General features: G+C 37.2%; 1 protein-coding gene across 5 annotated transcripts in view; it reads right to left on the bottom strand.

Annotated features, from left to right (window-relative positions):
* ABCC4 (ATP binding cassette subfamily C member 4) overlaps nt 1-20,462 on the bottom strand; it is a 146,459-nt gene that overhangs the window by 63,215 nt on the left and 62,782 nt on the right. For all 5 annotated transcript variants that reach the window (XM_057366223.1, XM_057366224.1, XM_057366228.1 and 2 more), the window contains exon 20: nt 2,030-2,109. In XM_057366223.1, the coding sequence (XP_057222206.1) occupies nt 2,030-2,109 (80 nt within the window). The remainder of the gene's footprint in view (nt 1-2,029; nt 2,110-20,462) is intronic.

The raw sequence follows: 20,462 nt of genomic DNA, 5'->3' as shown, positions 1-20,462 counted from the left end.
TTCCAGAGCAGTCTAATTTCAGAATGCACACACTGCCTAAAGTATCTATACACAGATCAAGTAAACAGGTTTTCCAATCTGCTAGCAGATGTTTCGGTCCTCTGTATCATGTGCCCTGCACACAGGGTAGACACTTTCCCAGGTTTCTTTTGAAGCAGATCAGTTTGTTCTGTTTGTTTTTGTCAAAAATAAGACAGTGCAATTCTCAAGACAGTTTGCTTCAGGGTCTGCTCCCAAAAGAAAGTATGGACAAGATCACACCATTTTTGGCTCCCTCTGCTTTTGCAGACTTTTGTAACATCTTCCCATCAAATTTTGCATCCTCAGACAACCCCACATGCCTTTAAACCACATGCCAGGGCATGCAAAACACCCACTCAGTTTCTTGCTATAAAACCACCATGCAAGTGGTCTTGCAACACAACTCTCACAGTATTGTAAATGCACAGAACTATGGAAAATGGTTAATCATTTTATCTCAGGATCACAGCACAGAGGATGCTCTGGCCACGAGCAGTACCTATATGAACACACACAGTGCAGTCTGCTGTAAAGAGGACACATTAATGCACATAGAAACCCCTCCAGTCCCAAGGACAAACTACTATGTAGAAGAGATGGGTTTGACTTTTTGGATAGAAACTGTATGCTAAGAAGAGAGGATAAGGACTGCAAGACAAACTGAACTTCCAGTAAAAAAGAAAGGCACAYATGTATAGTCTCAAGAGAGCTGAAGTAAAGATATTCTGTCTAGTAAGACAATTAACAAAACTGAAGAAAACTTGGAATCTGTATACAAACAGCAAAAAATTATTTGTATTTGTAGAAAAACTACATTGCACTTTCAAGAAGAATTTAAATTAAACTATGGACATGAATTAAAAATCCTAATATTCACTGTAAGCAACTTCCTAACTCAAAAAAAAAAAACAAAAAACCTGCTGTAATTCATAGGCAAAAYACTTTCCTTTCTTCCCCAAATGACACGTGGAACTGTGAAGTTTGGAAAACAAAACATACACCTCAATTTCAGCTACTTCACTAAACTACAAAAAAGACTTTATCTTAATAAGAGTTTTTACTAACTCCTAGGAATAGTTTTTTTCCTATTTTGAAGAGTTCAGCAAGAACATGATGAAACTGCTCAACTTGAAATGCCTTTGGTTTATTTTTCAATAAATCAAAACAAGGTTTAGATCCTGAATAAGTTATCTTTCAGAGATGAAGCAAAGCTAGCTAAAGCACCTTAAGAAACATTGCTGACTTGAGCATGACAGGTGTGATCCACTAAGTGGATGCAGATAATCCACTAAGTCTTTTTTTTATCYAGCCTTCACAATTCTGTGATTCACATTATTTTCATACCATCTTTTTTTTTTTTTCAGATTTATCCTCCTGCAATTTTTTACGAGAAAGATTAATAGCAACTGCAACAGAAAAATTACCTTGATGTCATATATAATCCTTTATCATTTCATCATCATCAAAATCTCAATGCTTTGTCCATCTTTCTTTTCTGCAGCAACTTATTTCACTTGTTCCTATTAAGGTCATTATATTCACCCTATTACTACTAATCTTTTCTTTGTAAATAGCCACACCTATTTTAATCCAAAATGGTGTGGTAAGCATTTGATTCTTTGTGGAAGTAGACGTGTAATTAGGTTAATCTGTGCTATCTTTTCATGTGAGTTGATTGTTTCTTTACTATGGACATATTTCTTGTAACAGCAATAAGCTTGCCAGATTGCTTGGAGGCAAATCAGGAGCAATTTACCAAGCATGTAGCTACTATGAACTGAAATCTTGACATAATAGCAAGCTGTGTACAGCCACTCCTACCTGCCAGTTATTACTCATGTTAGCTTTTTACTGACACGTTAAATTTCAACCGCACCTTTCTTTCACAAACAAGTATTTTCATTCAACTCAGCCACATCTGTGACAAATAGCTGATCTTCAACAAAGCATACCAGAATCTAAATGCAGAATGCAGCACACAAGTCTTTAACAATAGCAACTGAATTACCTGCACAAAGTCCAAGAACGTCAATGGAAGCAAGTCATCCAAGTGGCCAATATCTTTGGAGAAACGATTTAAGATTCTTCCTATAGAAACATGGTTGAGAAGAAAAATGAAAGTAAATATAATTCCTGAAAAGGTCCATGTTTTACCATTTCAAAGACAATTAAAAGGAAAAAACTGGACTCTAAAATTAAAAAGGCAATTTTGGAAAMCCATATGAAGGGAATCTTCTACAACCACTGAAATATATTTTGAAGAAGATTTTACAAATGTCTTCTATCCAAATATAAAACCACTACTTAAAAAGCTAGAAAAAAAATTAAACAGGCTTTTAAGATAGTATTTCAACAGAATTTAACAGGTGAAACACACATTCTTTATATGCTTAACATGTGCAACTAAAGGTTTACAGTATAGACAACTTAATGCAAGTTTCATCAAGCAACACTAGCCAGAAGCTGCTCCTACCCTTGACTGAAACTCGCTAGTGCATGCATGTCTCAGATAGATCATAGCTGATCTCTTTTTTTTTAGCATTTCTGTTTTCACCCCTCAACATTATATGTGGATTCAAATTGCGGGCATTTCTAAAATAAAATCTGAGATAGATTTGCATTCATGCAGCCTTACCTTTATACTTATTCAAAACCTTGACAATACTGATCTTTATTAAAGCTAATAAAACTATTTTTAATCTGCTGTCAGTGAAGCATTTACATTTCTCTATTTTCCCAAGTTCTACCTGAGTGAAAAAAATCAGTTATATCAAGAATTCTTTAATAATTAAAGTCACAGCACTGCCACCCATAAGTGATTTAGTATCTTTCTCTATTAATCAGTATCTCTACTCACCAGGAAAGAAACTAAACCAGGGATGGGAATCTGGCCATTTGTAAGGTGTGTGATGCCCACACATGTATTCACATTGCTTCTTTATCTGCATATATCTTGATTATACTTTTAACTGGTACAAACATATTCACTGCACTGGCAACAAAAGACTTTTTTTTTCTTTCCAAAGGAGCTCTTTAAACTGAAAGCAGTTAAGTTTAAAGTTTCCATGGAGTGTGCTGTAGACATAATTAAGAGATACTGAAGTAACTTCTGTAGCAATCATCATGCTAGTTTTCTGCTCACAGCTCTTTTTAATTCATTCCCTTTTTTAAGGGAATTTCTGTTCCACACCAAACAATACAAAAYAACCTCTCTTCAGGTCTGAGACATGACTCCAGAGAGAAATACTGATAGCAAAGAGCTTGTTCTGCAGTACTTTACTACCCAAGGCAGTTACTTAAGGCAGCCAACAGTAGAATCAATCCTAATTTTAGGTTTTGTATGCATAGAGGAAGGGTATACAGCAGCACAAGGGCCAGAAAACTCTTTCAGCTTTTTCTCCTGAGAGTACCATGTGGAGATGTTCCCTTTCACTCATATTGGGGTAGATATGCCAGAAGGAAGTCCAACCCAATTTTTTTTTAAACTTTCTTTTTCCCATGATCTTCTTACATGAAGACTGGTCATAGAAGAGTGATAAAGAACATGCTGCATACATGCCGTAGCTAAGGCTTCTTAATATCCTTAAATATCCCATTCTAGGTTATTTTAAAATGAACCAAGAATTCACTGGTGAAAAGAAAATTATTCAGAGGTTAAATGCTTCCTGCTGATAGGGCTTTCATTAGCAGCGTGTCCAGGAAGGGCAGATAAGGGAAACAGGGTGGAATAACAGATTGGGCTCAGGCTATCAGAAATCTGTTCACAGCTTTGTCACTTGTCTTCTGAGTGACTTCACTTTATTTTACAGAGCAAGGAGCACAGCAAAGAGATCTGACACTGCAAAGCCCCTCCATGAAAAGCTGTGACAGCCACCAATGACACAGTATATACAAGAGCAAAGAGAGCAAACTCCACCTTAGTTCAGCCTAAGACTCTCCCTTTGCCTCTTAACCCCAAATAAGTTTTATTTGTAGTGGTTTCAGATTTATATAAGAAGCCATTGCACAAGGCCATCCCATGTGACACTGCCAGGAGGCAGCAAGGTCACTCAGGCTGGGTATTTTCCATGGTCACAGCACAGGTCAGGCCAAYGCTGGCACCTCCAGGAATCGAGCAATGCCTTCACCATCTCCCTCATCACACAAGTGGAAGAGAACACCCAAACATGTTCCTGGGAAAGTGCTGTGCTTACTCTCATTTTGTGTAATACCGACGAGGTCTTAAGGGCTAGAGGAGAGAGGTCACAAAACACTTGGCTGTTGAAAGAGATTTAACTCTTGAGTCATTTCAGTTCCAACAGTATACTGGAGTTCCCTCCCCTGAGAATTCCACTGAAGATTCACCTGTTAAASTTGCTGCACAGAGGAATTTGCAGATTATAAAGGCTTTGGTTCTGGATTTTTTCAGCAATTGATAGAATATAATACAATACAGCATTTCTGCTGGAAGAGACCTATGTTTGTCATCTGACCACTTCAGAGCTGACCAAAAGTGATGACATGTTACTAAGGGCATTGTCCAAATGTCTCTTWAACACTTGGTTTGGGGGTATCAATCACTTCTCTAGGAACCCTGTTGCAGCGTTTGACCAACACCAAAGAAACACTTCTAATGTCCAGTCCGAATCTCCCCCAGGGCAACTCTGAACCATTCCCTGTCCTGGATCTGGAGGAGAAGACCAACAGGAGGCTGTGACAACCTCCAGTCACTGCTTGAGAATGTGTCAGTGTTGCAACAAGGAGAGCTTTGGCACACATGACACAGATCTGTCCTGGTGCTATCTATCCCCAAAAGCTGGCACAGACACAAAGGAGAGCTGCAGAAGACTTGCCTTCGTCCTGCACATTAGGAGTGGCCATAGCAATGCTCTCCTCCTCTTCCAGTAAAGTTCTTTGAGCAATGTAATCATGAAAGAAAATCTAGCTCACCCAGGCTGYCCCTGGCAACCCCTAGCTTCACTGTCTCTTCCATGTCACCACCAACCACTCCAGTTCCCATAGGTAATCATGCTGCTAATTAATTGCCAAAACTATTTTTTTTTCAACTGCCTTATGAAATTGTTAACTATAACAATATTCCTACAGCCTGTTTTGACAGTTCTGTGARCTGCCACTATGAAAGTGGCAAATTAATCTGATGTTATCAATAAAACATGAAAAAATCTTTTAATCTACCTAATCCTTTTTAAAATGTAAATACAATAATTCTGTAAAATGACATTGACTAAAATCTGAGTGAGCAAGAGAAATGGTATATGAAAAGACAAACTTTGAAAACTGGAACCTTTCACAGTCCACCTAATACAATTAAACAGAGGCAAAATGGATCAGCTACTTCCCAAATAAACATTCAAGTGRATCTCTGGAAGCTGAACTTGATTGTTTTTGAATTTTCAAAAAAATAGGCTATTTAGTGTTTGCATATAGAAATTCTGGAAAATGAMACCTGAAGTCATTAAGACCAAGAAAATACTTTGCCTCTTGCTAAGCAGTCTCTATGTCCCTCCTATACTGTTTATGCAGTGACCAATAATGCTTTCCTACAGCTAAAGGCAAGCAAAAAACCCACATGCCTTAGCCTTGTTTTTATCAATGTTGATTTTCAATTTTATTATCTCAGAGACTGTAGAAGATAAAATACAATTCTGAAGATGTATTTCAGATCCTGTTCACATTGATGTAACTGAATTTGCATTTTATACAGCATGTCCTACTCAGAAGGAAGCTACAGTAACCCACTAAAGCAAGCAAGATCCTTCACCATATAGCAGAGACAGCAATGCACCTCCAAGAGAAGTGCTGTGCTTTGGAAATATCCACAAGATGCCCCGTAGCCATTACAGTATTGCATCCAAAACAATTGCTTCATTTATAAGGATGTCTTCAAGTATATGAGGTTTATTTCCCAAGGTATGAAGAAACAACTGTTTCCACTTACTGGAAGCACAATAAATCAGTGGCTTGCTTATGYATTATTAAGCATGCAAGAGAAAACATTCCAGATATAAAAGTTAAAGTACCTATTTGGAGGCAGGACTCAAAATGCTTACAGTTATGACTACAGTTTCTACTAGCATTTGCAAACCTAACTTTTGAGAATGGTTTTTCAGATGACAGAAACTGTTGCACCTGCTTTTCAAGAAGGGCAGRAGCTGCTCAACTTACCTGTCCCTTCACCCTGAAAATTATGTTTTCGTTTCCAAAAACCCCCAAACTCCTTAAGTAAGTACCTCTGATATATAGAYACATGCCAAGAAACAATAATTCTTAGATCTTAGTCCAGTATATCCAACTCACAAATAAGCTCCCCTAATACCTACATCCTTTATTTTTCCCAGCAAGGGGCTACAAAAGCAAAAAGAAAATAYGACATCATAAGTCAAATTTCATGAAACCACTAACAAAAAAAATTCATTCAAGAAATCAAGAATTAAGCATGCCAATGTTACAACAGCATCCAAACTGGCGAATAGTGTCTGCTATTTCAATCACTCAGGCTTCCACATGGTGTGCAGTGTTAGTAACAAGCTGCAAAAGGGAACGTGCTCTCTTCAGCAGTCTTATGTTTGTTTTTACATCAAATAACTTAATCAGAACACACACTGTTGTTGAGATTTCTTCCGAAGTAATTAAATAACTATTCAATGCCAATTAATCACAGTTAAATAAGGGTCTGTCACCAAAGTGCTATGTACACATTTCAGACTATTTAATGGTCAAATACTTGGCACTATCAAAGTTAAACAATGATTCATTAAACCTCCTCCTCTACACAATAGTTAGGCTAAACTTGAAGTGAAAGAATCAAACCTCTTTTGTCCTCCATGAAAAAAGACATCAAACCTCAGTATGTGATATTCTTTTCTTCCTTGCTCTGTAAACTGCTTAAATTGCATGAATCGGAATGTGTTCAGGTGCTACAAACCCACTTTGCTTCTGCAGGTGCCTAATGATACTTTGGAATAGATGTTCAAACCTATCATACAAATAATGAAAACACTTGACGGTGCCACACCTTTTTAAAATGTTTATACATACTTTATCATAAAAGAAATATAATCCAAACTGAATCAACACTCAAGATGTAAACACCAGAAAAGGATTTTTTTTTAAACAAGAAACTAGGATTCGCCACTGGAACAGCCAAATGCCATCCATAGTATCCAATGTTGTGCAACCCAAATTCCAAGAACCCTAAAAGCAACAGTACATTATTTCTAAATGTATTTGGCATTTCTAGTACACTTTGTTGGCCAGGGCATTCACTGAAATACTTTTGTATAACACAAAAGAGCAGGCACATTTATTCTCTATACCTTGCAAGAAGTTTACAAAACCTTTATACCCACTTGCTTCATCACACATTGCAGAAATACTTTGTTGCTACTTCTCTAGTTCACTGATTGACCTCTTTGGAAAAGAAAATGGGTTTAAGAAAAAGACCTTCTAGAGATAGGAAGATTTTGCCACTTGCGTGTGCATGTGGGTGCACGGGTGCACACTCCAGAATATTTTTCCCCTCCAAGATCAGGTTAATCCTCAGAGCAAGCAATTTCAATTGCATCACACTTTTTATTTCAATATGCAAATGTTATTAATAAATACTGCTTTGCATAGTAACCTAAACTCCTCCATAGCAATTGACCTAAATATCCATCTTCATGTACTGCATTTATCAAGGGAAAAAATATTCAAAATCTCTAAATCTACTGCGAAACACTGAAGCCAGAATACCCCCACTGCCCAGCCTCCATGAAGRAAAAGTAACACAAAAGTAAGTTATCTTCCACTCTTTGCTGCAAACTGGCAGAAACCAGTGTAAAGCCAGCTTGTAGCACTAAGAGTGGATTCAAGAAGATACTCAGTCATTTATGTGCAACTAAAAACAAGCAGCCCCAACTGGGATTGCACATGTGCTTGAAGACAGCCAWGCCACAGAGATGCTCACCTGGGCTAGGACAACCTGTAACTTGGATGGGTCCACGTCAGACAGCCCCAAAGCACACACTGTGCAGCCACTGACTTTGCTCAGTAAGAAGAAGCCTCTCATGTACCTCATCCCACTGACACCACAGCACCACCCTGGCCACCACCGCTGCCTGCAACAGCCATGGTACAGTGCGGGCTTCCTGACCCCAGACACGAATCGTGAACTCCAACACTCCCAATTACAGCTCAGAAAACCAAAATCATTTAAAATGGATGCCTGGTAGCAAAATAACGCTCTCAAGTGTATGTGTGGCAATAAAAGCACACTCAAAATGCAGGGATAGAAGAAACAGCTGTGCAGAACCAGGTACATTTAAATGCCCATCCACTTAAATACAYTGAACACACTTCCCATTCTGTCTGTGGTACAAACCGGCAGCTCCTCATATTTCTTAATGTTAAGCCATGGCATTCAGTGACTGATAAGCCTTTACCCATGCTCAGTTCACACACACCAAAAAAAGAGAAAGAAAAAAAGAAAAAAAAGGGAAGAAAAAATAGAAAAAAAGTACTATGACTACAAACAACCCGCCATTTCATCAAAGCAATGACAAAGTGGATTGTCCATATCAAATACTGGCAGGAAGCAGACATTACATCAACCTTGTAAAATACAACTATGAAATCAACAAAATAATTAAAGATGGATTACTGACGTTGAAAGGAATTGTAAGTTTGTRAAATATTTCTTCAGAAAGAAATCTGGAAATGCATCTCCTGCATAGCTGTCAATTACTGATCTACTCTGGCTTTTCTTCCATATTTCTACAAAGAAACGTCAAAAGGTCTGTTATCTTTTTTTAATATATGTTTAGCACCACATGTCCACACAAACTGCCATATACAGCATTGCTGTCTTCCCCACAGGCATCCTATAAATATAAATAAGAAATTCTACCCCATTTTTTTCTTTAGCAGCCTGAAACTGATAGGAATATTATCACTTTCTTAGACGTTTGCAAATAGGCACAGTGGTGCTGGGCCAAAATATGCTGAGATCATAATACCCATTTATCTAAACTGCCAGCATGTAATGAATTCAGGTGGGATGCCTTCTATCCAAATTAATTTACTACTTGAAAAGGACTTTTTACACAAATGCTGTCAAACAAGAAAACAGTTAGAAAACGAGAAGAAAATGTGAACACTGTGTTTGATCTTATTTTTAAGTGTAGGATTTAAAGAAAGAAGAATAACTATGATAAAGATAAGAATGGAAAACAGGCTTCTTCGGAAATGCATTTTTATTTTTACTGCTGATGRAGACATCTGCATTACCTCACAGGAACACATTGATCCTAACTGTACAGTTGTTTCTGGAGCTTTCTAGTCCATACATACTGTTGATTGGAATTACCTGCTGTGGGAAACCAAAACAGGTCAATGCTCCATGCAATTTTTTTAATCTCTTTGGTAATTTATGTGGTACAGTTGTCTTTCTTTCCTGGGTGTACTCAGAAGAGCATGTGTATTAACATCAGTTATCACCAGCCAAAGCCCCCTCACATAAGATACAATGCAGAAACTGTATCTAAAGTCGACATTAAAAATAGAGGCACACAAAGAAAAAAACTCTTTGATTGTGTGGAGGAAGAGGGGGAAGTGTAACTATACTCCTTTCTGAAATTGCTTTCATGACAAATCTTGAAATACTTTCTGTATCCTAACTGCCTTTCTGATTGTATCTCATTACCAATTAACCGAGTTGGATACAAGTCTGGATGAACAGCATTTACAAAACAGAATTTAACTTCAGTGCTGTATTACACTTGCTAACAAAGTTATGTCTTTTTTTAAAAGTATGCTAGAGCTAGGATAATATATTCATTACTAACTTTCTAATTATTGATCCCTGCAATAGTACTCCCACCCCAATATTACACAGATTTTATTTTCTTTTGTAATTGATTGTGAAAGGAAGCATCAAAATCATTTAAAAGTACAAACTTCTGGCAATATATAAAAGTTTTATCCTAGACTACAAAACTACATCCCTGCTTCATAATTGTAATGACAATGGAAGCAGACACCTGCGCTCCCTCAATCCCTGGACAAATATCAAACTCCTAATATGTAATCCTGTAGTGAAGATTGCCAGAACAAAGTTCTAATCATTCTAAAAGTWAAACTCTGGATGTTCTATTTCTTTTAAAACTCATTCACTGAAGCTGTTTTAAGTTATCCTCAGTTTAATCAAAAAATTCAACATTTAAGCATACTGAAACAAAAAAAAACAACCTCACAGCCTAAAATGAAGCTACCAAATCTAACATACTACCAAAATACAGCAGAACTTAATCTCTGTTGTATACCTCAACATAAACAACATGATTTTAAAGTCCCATTTCCAAGGGATGCAGTCTAACTGAACAAAAAATAAAAGCATTTCTACAGAGGAGGGGGGTACAGGAAGAGTCCCAACTCCAACTAAGGGCCTCCTTACCCTTCCAGAAGGGAAAAAATTTAAAAATGTTAACCATTTGCAACTTCTTATCAATTGGCCTTTAAAAATATGCAAAGTTACACACTACCAAAAGAATTTTTTGTTGATTTACACCACCTTCATTTTTCATATATGAARTTACCTACTTCAACTTCTCACCATGACACAAAGTAACTGTATAATAGAAACGTGAAACATTATCTAAAAAAATGTAGTCTCATATTGACTTTCTACTAGCAAGATTATGAATTTAATTCTTTGCTAAAATATTCCACCACAAACACACCCAGTTCTGAATGAGTATTTGTGTTGTCTAGCTCTTTCTGCTACAAATCCAATTTGGGCTGAAAATATGTCCCAAGTGCTGTTTTGCTGGAGGAGTGGTTTACAATAAATTAAACAGACTACTATAAATCAGGATGGACTGAAATATCTGAGGAGTATTTTGTTGCTGGAATATTTACATGAGAGGAGAAAAAGAGCTATTAGACCTATTTTCAAATTTGGAGGCTATATAAAAATATATTTCAATGTAAGAACTGAGATAAAAATGGAAATGTATGTCACCTTTCTGGTGAGGCTTTTCCAACAACAAAAAGGATTTTTCCTATGCTAATTGTACTATCAAGACTTAATTCAGAATCAGCTTTAAACACTGCATTTCAGAAAGTATTAGAGTAGATGTCACATGGCTCTTGCAAATCTGCTCATATTTATTGCTTTTCTTACCATTTTATCTCCTAAAAATAATTCTCATAATAAGAATCTTAATTTGCAATGTTTTCCTCTACCTCCCCCTTTTTTAAACTGGTGTTGAAACTCAAGGAGCTCAATCATCCCTCTAGTCTAAAATGACAATGAAGAAGTAGGGCATTACTGAATATAAAGCATTTAACTCATGGAATCTTAGTTGGAACGGCTATCTGGCCTATATGGTTACAATTTTAAAAAAATAATAATATGCTGTATTTTACCAATCTTACACATTCCGATATTCATTCATCTTCTTTTTTTTCTTTTTCAGAACCATGAAAGAGAATTCTACAGGGCCTGTTTCTGTGAAAGCCAAGCCAAGACTTCTGGCCTCTACCCAGCCCACCCATTCTGAGGATAAAGCCTCTGGACAGGCCAAACAGCAGAGACATTTCACATCTTCATCTGACTCTGTAAACCCTTCCCTTCTGCCTGGCATCCTCCCTCAGCTTGATCATTCACTTTTGTTTAGCTGCAGTTCCTTTTTCCCCCTCTTCTGGAATATGTGATTGTTTGGAAAGGAGGGATTCTCTCTACAGTTCATTCATTCTTTACCCATGTAAGGATTCCTGAAACATATTTTCCTTTTAACTATTCCTACTATTAAAAAAAAAAAGGGAATTGGAAAAAAAAAATTATAAAAAACCAACATGGATTTGGCTACCCAGAATGCGGAATGGATGACATTGGATAAGTTTAAATGCATTTTTTCCTGTCTCACATGAAATGTCATTACTACAGAACTCAAGAGAGTTGGCTAATGGAAAGCTCACTTAGTTTGCTGTGCAAATAATCATAATATTTCCTTGGAAAATTTGCTCTGTGTTAAAGAATGCACACCTCACACCCTCATGCCCTGTGTAAATAAATATTTTGCTTCTATTTAGGACTTTTTAAAAACCAYATGTTGGTGGAAAGCCACATAACATTTGGAAACAACTATATTCACAACTTAGGTACCATTCACAAAATAAGACACTGGGAAACATGTCATCCTGTTTATAAAGGTACAGCCAAGCCCAGGAGTCAGGACTTAGAGAGAGGCAAAGGTGGGCCAGAGATCCACAGGAATGTGTTACTTTTACCAGACATGGGGAATGCACTGAAGCTGGGTCACCCACTTCTCCAGCAGGCATGTTAATTCTCTACTACAGGCATTTCTGCTTACCTCTCCTTCAGTCCCTGCTCTTGAAGCTGCTCACCCTTTGGAAAAATCAGTAGAAAATATGGCACCAGCAGAAGGCAAATGTGTTGTGTATGCCTGAAGGCTACAGCAATCAGTATGAGAGGAACTACAGGTGCAATGAAATCCTTTGGTATTTTTGGGGGGCCTAATTTGGGGCACGGAATAGATCCTTTCCAGTAGAGCGAGCTGTGGGGTGTAAGGAGGGTTGACTTCACCTACTCTTCTGTTTTGTGACTGGCACTAAATTCCACTTGCAAATCTTGCCTGAGGAACAACCAAAAATCTTTTGTCTCAGACCAGCTGAAGGCAACCACAGCCCAAGAGTTTTATTCTAGCACGAATGTTGTCCAGAGGAACACACATATAGTCTGACAATGCATTTCCTTGGGCCAACGGTTTCTGGGGGAAAAAGTATCTGTATAAACTCCTTTACAGTCTAAAYTATAATTAACAATTATTAAATTAATTCAAATGAGAAAATCCCCTCAAATACAACTTTTTTTCTACTGTATATTTTATACATTACATTAAAGGAAAGACATTTTAATTACTAAATGATAAGCATTTTGAAAAGTTATATTGCACTGCCTTTGACTGTWCTGTACACCTCTACTGGGCAACTGTAAGAAAGCTTCATCTCAGAAACAAAAAAAAAATATACTAGGAATAAGCAGCTACAAATGAGAAGCAGTTGCTGACCACACTAAAACATTAGAAGCACATAGATCAACACCAAAGAAMCTTTAATGTTTATGTATAAACATACCTTAAATAAATCCCCATAGATTTTTCTGATAGCTGAACGCTAGAGGTTAAATTATTTTAAAAGCATATGCTTAAATAAAYGTAGCATAAATTTTTTTTTAAATCCTATAATTTCCTATTTTTCCTGGCTTTTAAATAATAAAAAATTTAGAACGATAAATATGTTAACAGCAACATTTCTTCACTTCTCTATGAACAGAGRAAAAAATTCACACACATCAAGGAGGAAAAAAATTACTTGACTGAACTGTCATTGAAACAGAAGTGAACACAATTTACAAGTTCTTTTGGTTTTGTTCAGTTCTAAGACAGACTTCACTGTGAAGCTCTGATTTACAGCTGTCCAGCACTATGAACTCCTAAATAAATAAACAGGCTAAAACAGAAGAGTGCTGCTCACAGCTAGGGACTCCTGAGGACATTGCCATTTGTGGTCTCCGTGACAGCAACACCCAGAAGAGAATTAACGTATCTGAAATGGGAGGCAGAGCCTCACCAGGACGCGGGCTGGACCATCACGCAGCCAGCAGCATGCCCTGCCCTGAAGAGGTTGTCATGCCAGTTAAGAGAAACCAACACAATTGACTACAGAAGGAATAACGAGCTAAGGGAAGATGCAGCAGTAAGCTGGAACAGAAAGTTGCAGGACAAGATGTGTTTTAAAGTACGGGAACACAAAGGGGTCACAGAATAAATGAGTTTCCCCACCCATATGTTTAACTACTGTCAGTGTACTGTGGTTACAATGCTACTGGTGCATCTCAAGAGATGATTCCAAGATGAAAAAGTGCCAGCTTGTGGATGAACTTTAGTGTACAGAGAGCAGGAAGTTACAAAGAGTAAGCATGAAAGATAAACAAGCAAAATTATGAGGGAGGGAGTTAAAAACACTCTAATGTGCCAACAGCTCCAGAAATAGTAAAAGCTTTGCATGGGGAGAAGGCTAATGTGCAAAGCAAGTCACACTCCTCTCTACAACTCCTGTTAAGACTCCCTTCACAGTACATTGGGGCTGTAAGATTAAAATAAACTGTCTTCCCTCCATGTGGCCCTGGGGAGCATCTGCAAGACAGAACTGTCATGAGACAAGCTGGTAGTCACAGTCACAGAACTCGCCAAAGCTGTGGCCTTTGGATAATGAGAGCTTTGTGTACATATTGACTGGGGCTCGCACTGTTTGCATTTGTCCTCTCCTTCACCTGCAGCTTCATTCACTATGTATCTACTCCTCTCCTCTCTCTTCCTTCGATGTTGCTTCTTCCATTCTCCTTCACCATAGAATGTGAAGTTCTAGGTACAAATGCCATCCCATGCACAACCAAGGCACACAGCCCAACACAACCAGACATAGGCTAGGAAGTGTGGAAGAAGTGGGACAAAGCAAGTGAGAATAGAAGGTGAACAGAAGGTGATTGCAACACTTAAAACCAGAAAAGTGCCTGAACTGATATTTTGGAAATGCAGAGTGACAGGTGAATAACAATACATGAGCCATAAAGGCAACAGAAAGGGTGTTTCACACAGAAAATATGGGAAATACAGCAAGTGAGAGATCAGGTTGTGAAAGARTTCCCAAACTAAAACTGTAGAAATCCAAAAGCCATTGTCACCTGAAGGAAGATAGCAAAGTGCATCCAGGACATACTGTACAACCACAGGCACATACAGACTATTCACAAGGTTATACTCTGATAGACGAGGCAAGGCTTACTGTCTATTGAAGGAGATGTCTTCAGAAAACAATTCAGAGGATTTTAGTCACCCTTTTTTTAAACTGCTTTTACTGCATATTTCACTCTGCTAAGTACAGAACTGCAGGGGAAACAGACGGTTGTGTCTCATCAGTCTTTAGAATATACTCTGATTAGATTGCTTTATTTCATTCACACAGGGTCTTAAGAGTTCACAAGGCCATTTAAGATTTCAGGTAAAGGAATTACTTTCCTTTTTTTTGTAAAGTTTTCTTTCTTCCTTCAAAACACACCTGTCATTCCATCTTAACAGTTCACTTATTTACGCATTGATTCCGTTTTCCTGACATCCATTTTCACCACAATTTGGTTTTGTTACTTTTTTAAACCAGCAGCTTTTCTGCTGAAACTAAATCAGATACATTAGGATGTAACAAGTTCCAGGACTGCAACAAACAGGACAGCTATGGAAGCCATGTTAAGACTATGACAAAAATACCTATCACTCAAGTACCCAAATCGAATATATAAACCACTATTAAATCCTCTCATGGACCTGAAGCAAAATTATACTTTGTAAAATGCATTAAAAAATCTGCAAATAATCACTGATCCTAGTCTGACCCCAGACATTTGGGAAAGGTTGTTTTAAAGCAACAGCTTTGCCATTACTCTGTACTGAAAGAGACACCAAATTTCTGAAAAAGCATGAATAAAATGGAAAAATACATACATATTAATGAAAGCAAATGACAGAAAAATATCTTGTGGTTTTTGCCATCACTCTGCATTGAAAGAAACACCAAATTTCTGATAAAGCATGAATAAAATGGAAAAATACATACATAATAATGAAAGCAAATGACAGAAAAATATCTTGTGGTTTTTGTTTCTCCACAAAACAGCACGAGGACAGAACTTGATTCTGGATCAATTTGCGGATACATCCGCAAAAAACATAGGAAACAAAACTATACCTCCAAGCAAAAAAAACCACAAAAGGCACAATTGTGTTAATATACCAACCACTATTAAAATTACAGAGTATTAATTACTAACAACTTAGCACAGAAGTTTAATTACAATATTTGGGGAACAAATGTTGGCTCTGATAGTTTTCGAAATGCAGCTTAACTTTATAATGTATGTGAAAAGCATTCAATAAACTTCTCATCACAGCTGAATGGTATTTACACCACCTCTTAATTTTCTGAATGTCTGTTTTGTCCTTGCCTGATTCTAGGGAAGAGGTCCTTAAATAGCAGTTCACATTCCTAGTATGAACATTCAATTCCTAAAGTTCTTAGTGGTCAACTGGACAGTGGTCACGCCTTTAGGAAGGGCAACGAACAACTTGAAGTGTTTGGATCACTCTAAAACCTTTTAGGACCTTCTGAACAAATGGGGTTTTGTTTGTTACTTTTGGTTTTCTGAAGAAAGGTAATCGAAGTGCCTCTTGACATCAAGGTTTTGTAACCTTTCATAATCCAGTGTTTTTCTGGAAAACTGTCCTGCCACAGTTGGTGTACAAAATGCTGGGCTTATGAAACAAAAACCTCTAGCACAGCACATGGTCTATTTTACAACAGATAGACCAGAAGGTTCCTTACTTCAACAGGTTACCACATTCACACTGGCAGAAGTCTGTCCACAATGGACCTCTTGGCACGATTAGGACCAAATTTAAGGCAAGACATCACAAATTACCTGATCTAGAAATCCAAATAAATATTAAAAATAAATCCGAGGTATGCTGTAAAACTGCATCTCTCAAGTGTTACCACTTGCACGGGTCACATTCTTTCCTCCTCCGTGCTTCAAACAGCCAAAGGACCAWTATGTTCAGAAAAGAGATCCTAAAAGAACTGGAAAGTTCTGACATCAGACAATTTAAACTAGCTGTGAATCCCCTTGAGGACACATGAATCATCTCCGAGTTTTAAATTAGATTATCAACCAACTGAAGCAGCACGGTAAATATACAATAAAAGACGAATGCCTACAGGAAAATAATTTTTGCCCCTAGTGGCAGATGCTTGAATTTTAAACGATCTGAGACTAAGCTCTTTGTCTATGCCTTCCTGACAGAAAACAACTGAAATAATGTTTTCAGTTGGTCCAACTTTGCTCCACATGCCACATGAAAATAGTATCTAAACCCTGCAAATGAAAGTATATTGTCACTTCTAAACCAATTGAGGATCAAACAATTTATAGAAACCAAGACTTATTTTGCTGACAATTAAGCTCTATCACCAAGACTCGAGATGCAATGAAATTTGACAATTGTGAAGAAAAAGGCTTTTGTCTGAGTAAGTCTGAAGCATTTGGAAGAATCAACAGAAAATCAGAAGACCGAATTAGATCGAAAGGCCTTTGAGGAYAAAATTCACTAATTAAAATAACTGCCTTCCTTGCTCTGTTTCCTCTCAGAATTGCTTTGGTATCACAGCAGAAAGGCACACAGCAAGAGGAAAATTTGGTCTAAGGAGCAAGTTATACCCATCACACTTCCTCTTACACCAACAGCATTCTCTGTCTATCTTGGTGGTCAAGTGCCATTACGAAGAACCCCCACCCCATTAAAAGAGAGATGAAAGACAAGTATAAATCTATGCTTTACACCAAATCTCAGAGGTCTTTAAAGTCTTCTTCTCCCATGGTGAAATTCATCACATTTACTTTGTAGGAATTCAGATACAACCTAAATCTACCAAAGTGCTGCAGGTCACTAGGTGGAACAGTATTTTTGGACCTCCTCCTCAGAGAGTCAAAGAATGGATGTATTCTTCTGTTTTTCCGAGACCCATAGAATCAAAAAAACATAGACTGGGGCCTGAGTTGGAAGGCACCTTAAAGACCACCTAATTCCACCCCTCCTGCAGTGACTCTTTCCACAACCTGGCTTGAACACCTCAGGGCACCCACAGGCTGGTCTGGACAACTTGTGCCAGTGCCTCACTACCCTCACAACAAAAAAAGAGTTTATTAATATCTAATGTAAACGTACTGTCTTTCAGTTTAGTAACTTGTTCTACTGCACATTTAATCGAACAATAGATAAGAATTCTATTCAAAACACCTCTATGCCTATTTGAAAATTAACAGCAAGTATTCAACAAGTATTTGAACACCTTGCATGTCATGAGAAGTACAAACAAAAGAGGCAGAGCACAAAGGTGCTCTTAACTAACAAATTAAGCAGTGCTCACAGCACAACGTTTTAAGCTAAAAACATCTCAGATCATTTTAGAAACTTGGGAATTTGCATTTCACTGAACATCACTGTCTCTATTAAAAGAATATAATAATACTGCTTTAGTACATGGCTAAGAYGGGACAAAAATTAATTAAATCCTATTTTTCCACAGAAGCGTTTCTATTTTTCAAGCAAACAAACACTTCTGGAAAGCGTCAGATTGGACATTTTCACTCTTSAACACTCAGCAGGTGAACAAAATCATCTGTATAAGCCCTCATAATCTTAGAGAAACACTTATTTCTGAACAATCACTTCTAAACACTGTCCTTAAGCCTTCAGTAGTAGCTGAGCAACACTGGTTATTAAACTGAGGTGCTGCAGAGTTTATTTTTTCTTATCTGAATTAGAAAAAATATGTTGGGATTGTTTTTCCCATTTTTTTTTTCTCTTGGGGATTTTTGAGGGTTTAAATATAAGCAGCATTCAGTGAATGGCTTTGAATTCAATATTAAATCATACTTGTAGCTTAATTATGAAAAAAGATCATTGTCACTACGTATTTGGAATATTAAAACTTGTCAGCTTTATAAAAACCTCAAGGCACTTTTTTTCTCTCAAATTTGGCTTTATTTTGAAAGCGCTCCTCAGATAAGATTTCTCAATATTAGAATAAGTCTAGCACAACTAGTTTTCTGTTGAAAACACTGAAGAAAAAAAAATTCTCCATATATTGTTAGTTTAATAGAAAAGAAAGATGACAGTTCCAAAGGTAAAGCCATCTATATTTCACAGTTCTGAGGTTATAAATTTGCAGTGGTTTCTGTAAGTATCTTTTGTCTCAAAGGAGCATCCATTGTTTTTCCTCCAATGGTAAGGGAATATTAGCTGACTAAAGGTAGGAACTACCAACTGTCCCTTAAACCATTTTAACATTTTTTAGCCAGCAAATACCAGAAATAATCTGGAGAGCTAACTGTAATTGTTTACTTTTGGCTGGTTGTTGAGACAGGAGAGAGGAGAATTGTTCTTCTAAAAGGAGACTGGGGAATAAACTAAGGGAAAAAGAAGAGAAATATTATACCATCCTCAGGCAAAGCACACGGAGTTTCATATATACATAAACACACGTTAAAAATATAGCTTGTTTTTTCTCTTAATCTAAATGGCACTTCCCAAATCCTCAAGATTTTAAGATACTTATCCTTAAGCACAGAGACAGGTAGGCATCCTGAACCCTCACACTATAGTGGGTATCAAAGACAGATTTTTTTCCAACAGGATTTAGAAAAAAAAACTAACATTGGTGTTCTCCACAATGTTCTGAAAGAGCCTGGCTCCCTATCACACACCTGGTAAACCTGAGCTGATGTTAGACCTTGTTAATACCCTTCTTTGCCTGGCCATTMCTCATTACACATGCTCATCAAGGTGGGATCCTGAATGGCTACGAAACACAAGTAACCATGGGTTTGAAGAAATTTTATTATTTCATGCCAGAAAATTGCATTTCTTTTCTCATTGAACCCTAATTTTATTACTGAAATGATAATCTTAGTATAACAAAGATGTCATTTGTACTTAATACTTAACAGCAATTTAACCAAGTAAGCACCACACAGCAAATCTGATCTGAACAAACACAAGAACTCCAGCACTTCGTTTTGGTTTTAGTTTCTCCTTCTGTAAACTCCAAGAAAGTTAGGCTCCTGTCTTACTTGGCAATGCACAGATCTTCTCATAATTACAGATCATAAAAACAGAAGGTTCTTCATTAACTGCCGAGCATTAAGGATATATTCACCAATTTCACTGAGAGGGAAGAGAAAGCAAACACCAGTGATGGACAGCAACAGTACTGCTGAAACAGTCCATTTTCCTATGTAATGAGAAGATGGATATGAACCATTAACATTCTAAACTAAATCTAACTGAACACAGACACCACCTTTTCTCTAAAGATCGGCACAACAGATTCTAGACAAAAAAAAAATAAATGCTCTGGAAGAAGAGAGGAACAAGACAGCGTAAAAGTATTAAGTATTAAATATTCACATTCAAAAGAAGAGGGGGGAAAACACAACACTGAGCAAATGTCCCTGGAATCCAATCACTTACTGTCCTCCTGGAATGCCCTAGAAAGGATRGGGCAGGAACAGTTTTCCTGTATGAGAAATTAATTATGACATCTTAAGAACAKATGTAGGAATTTTGCCTAAAATGTAGACCAAACTATTTATTTTAGGTTGTGAACATTCAAACTCATGAATATGAAATTATGCTGAGAAATGAAYACATGGAGGGACAAAGAAACATGTATTCCCAATGAAGGGAAGCTTACCACAAAGCAGAGTGTTTTTTCTTGCCTACCCACAAATTAGCAATATTCTGCATTGCATCATTTGCATATTAAAC

This window comes from Malurus melanocephalus, unplaced genomic scaffold (genome assembly GCF_030028575.1).
Source record: "Malurus melanocephalus ecotype Western Australia unplaced genomic scaffold, MMel_1.1 scaffold_61, whole genome shotgun sequence".
NCBI lineage: Eukaryota > Metazoa > Chordata > Aves > Passeriformes > Maluridae > Malurus > Malurus melanocephalus.
This window is presented reverse-complemented; position numbering and strand designations above follow the sequence as displayed.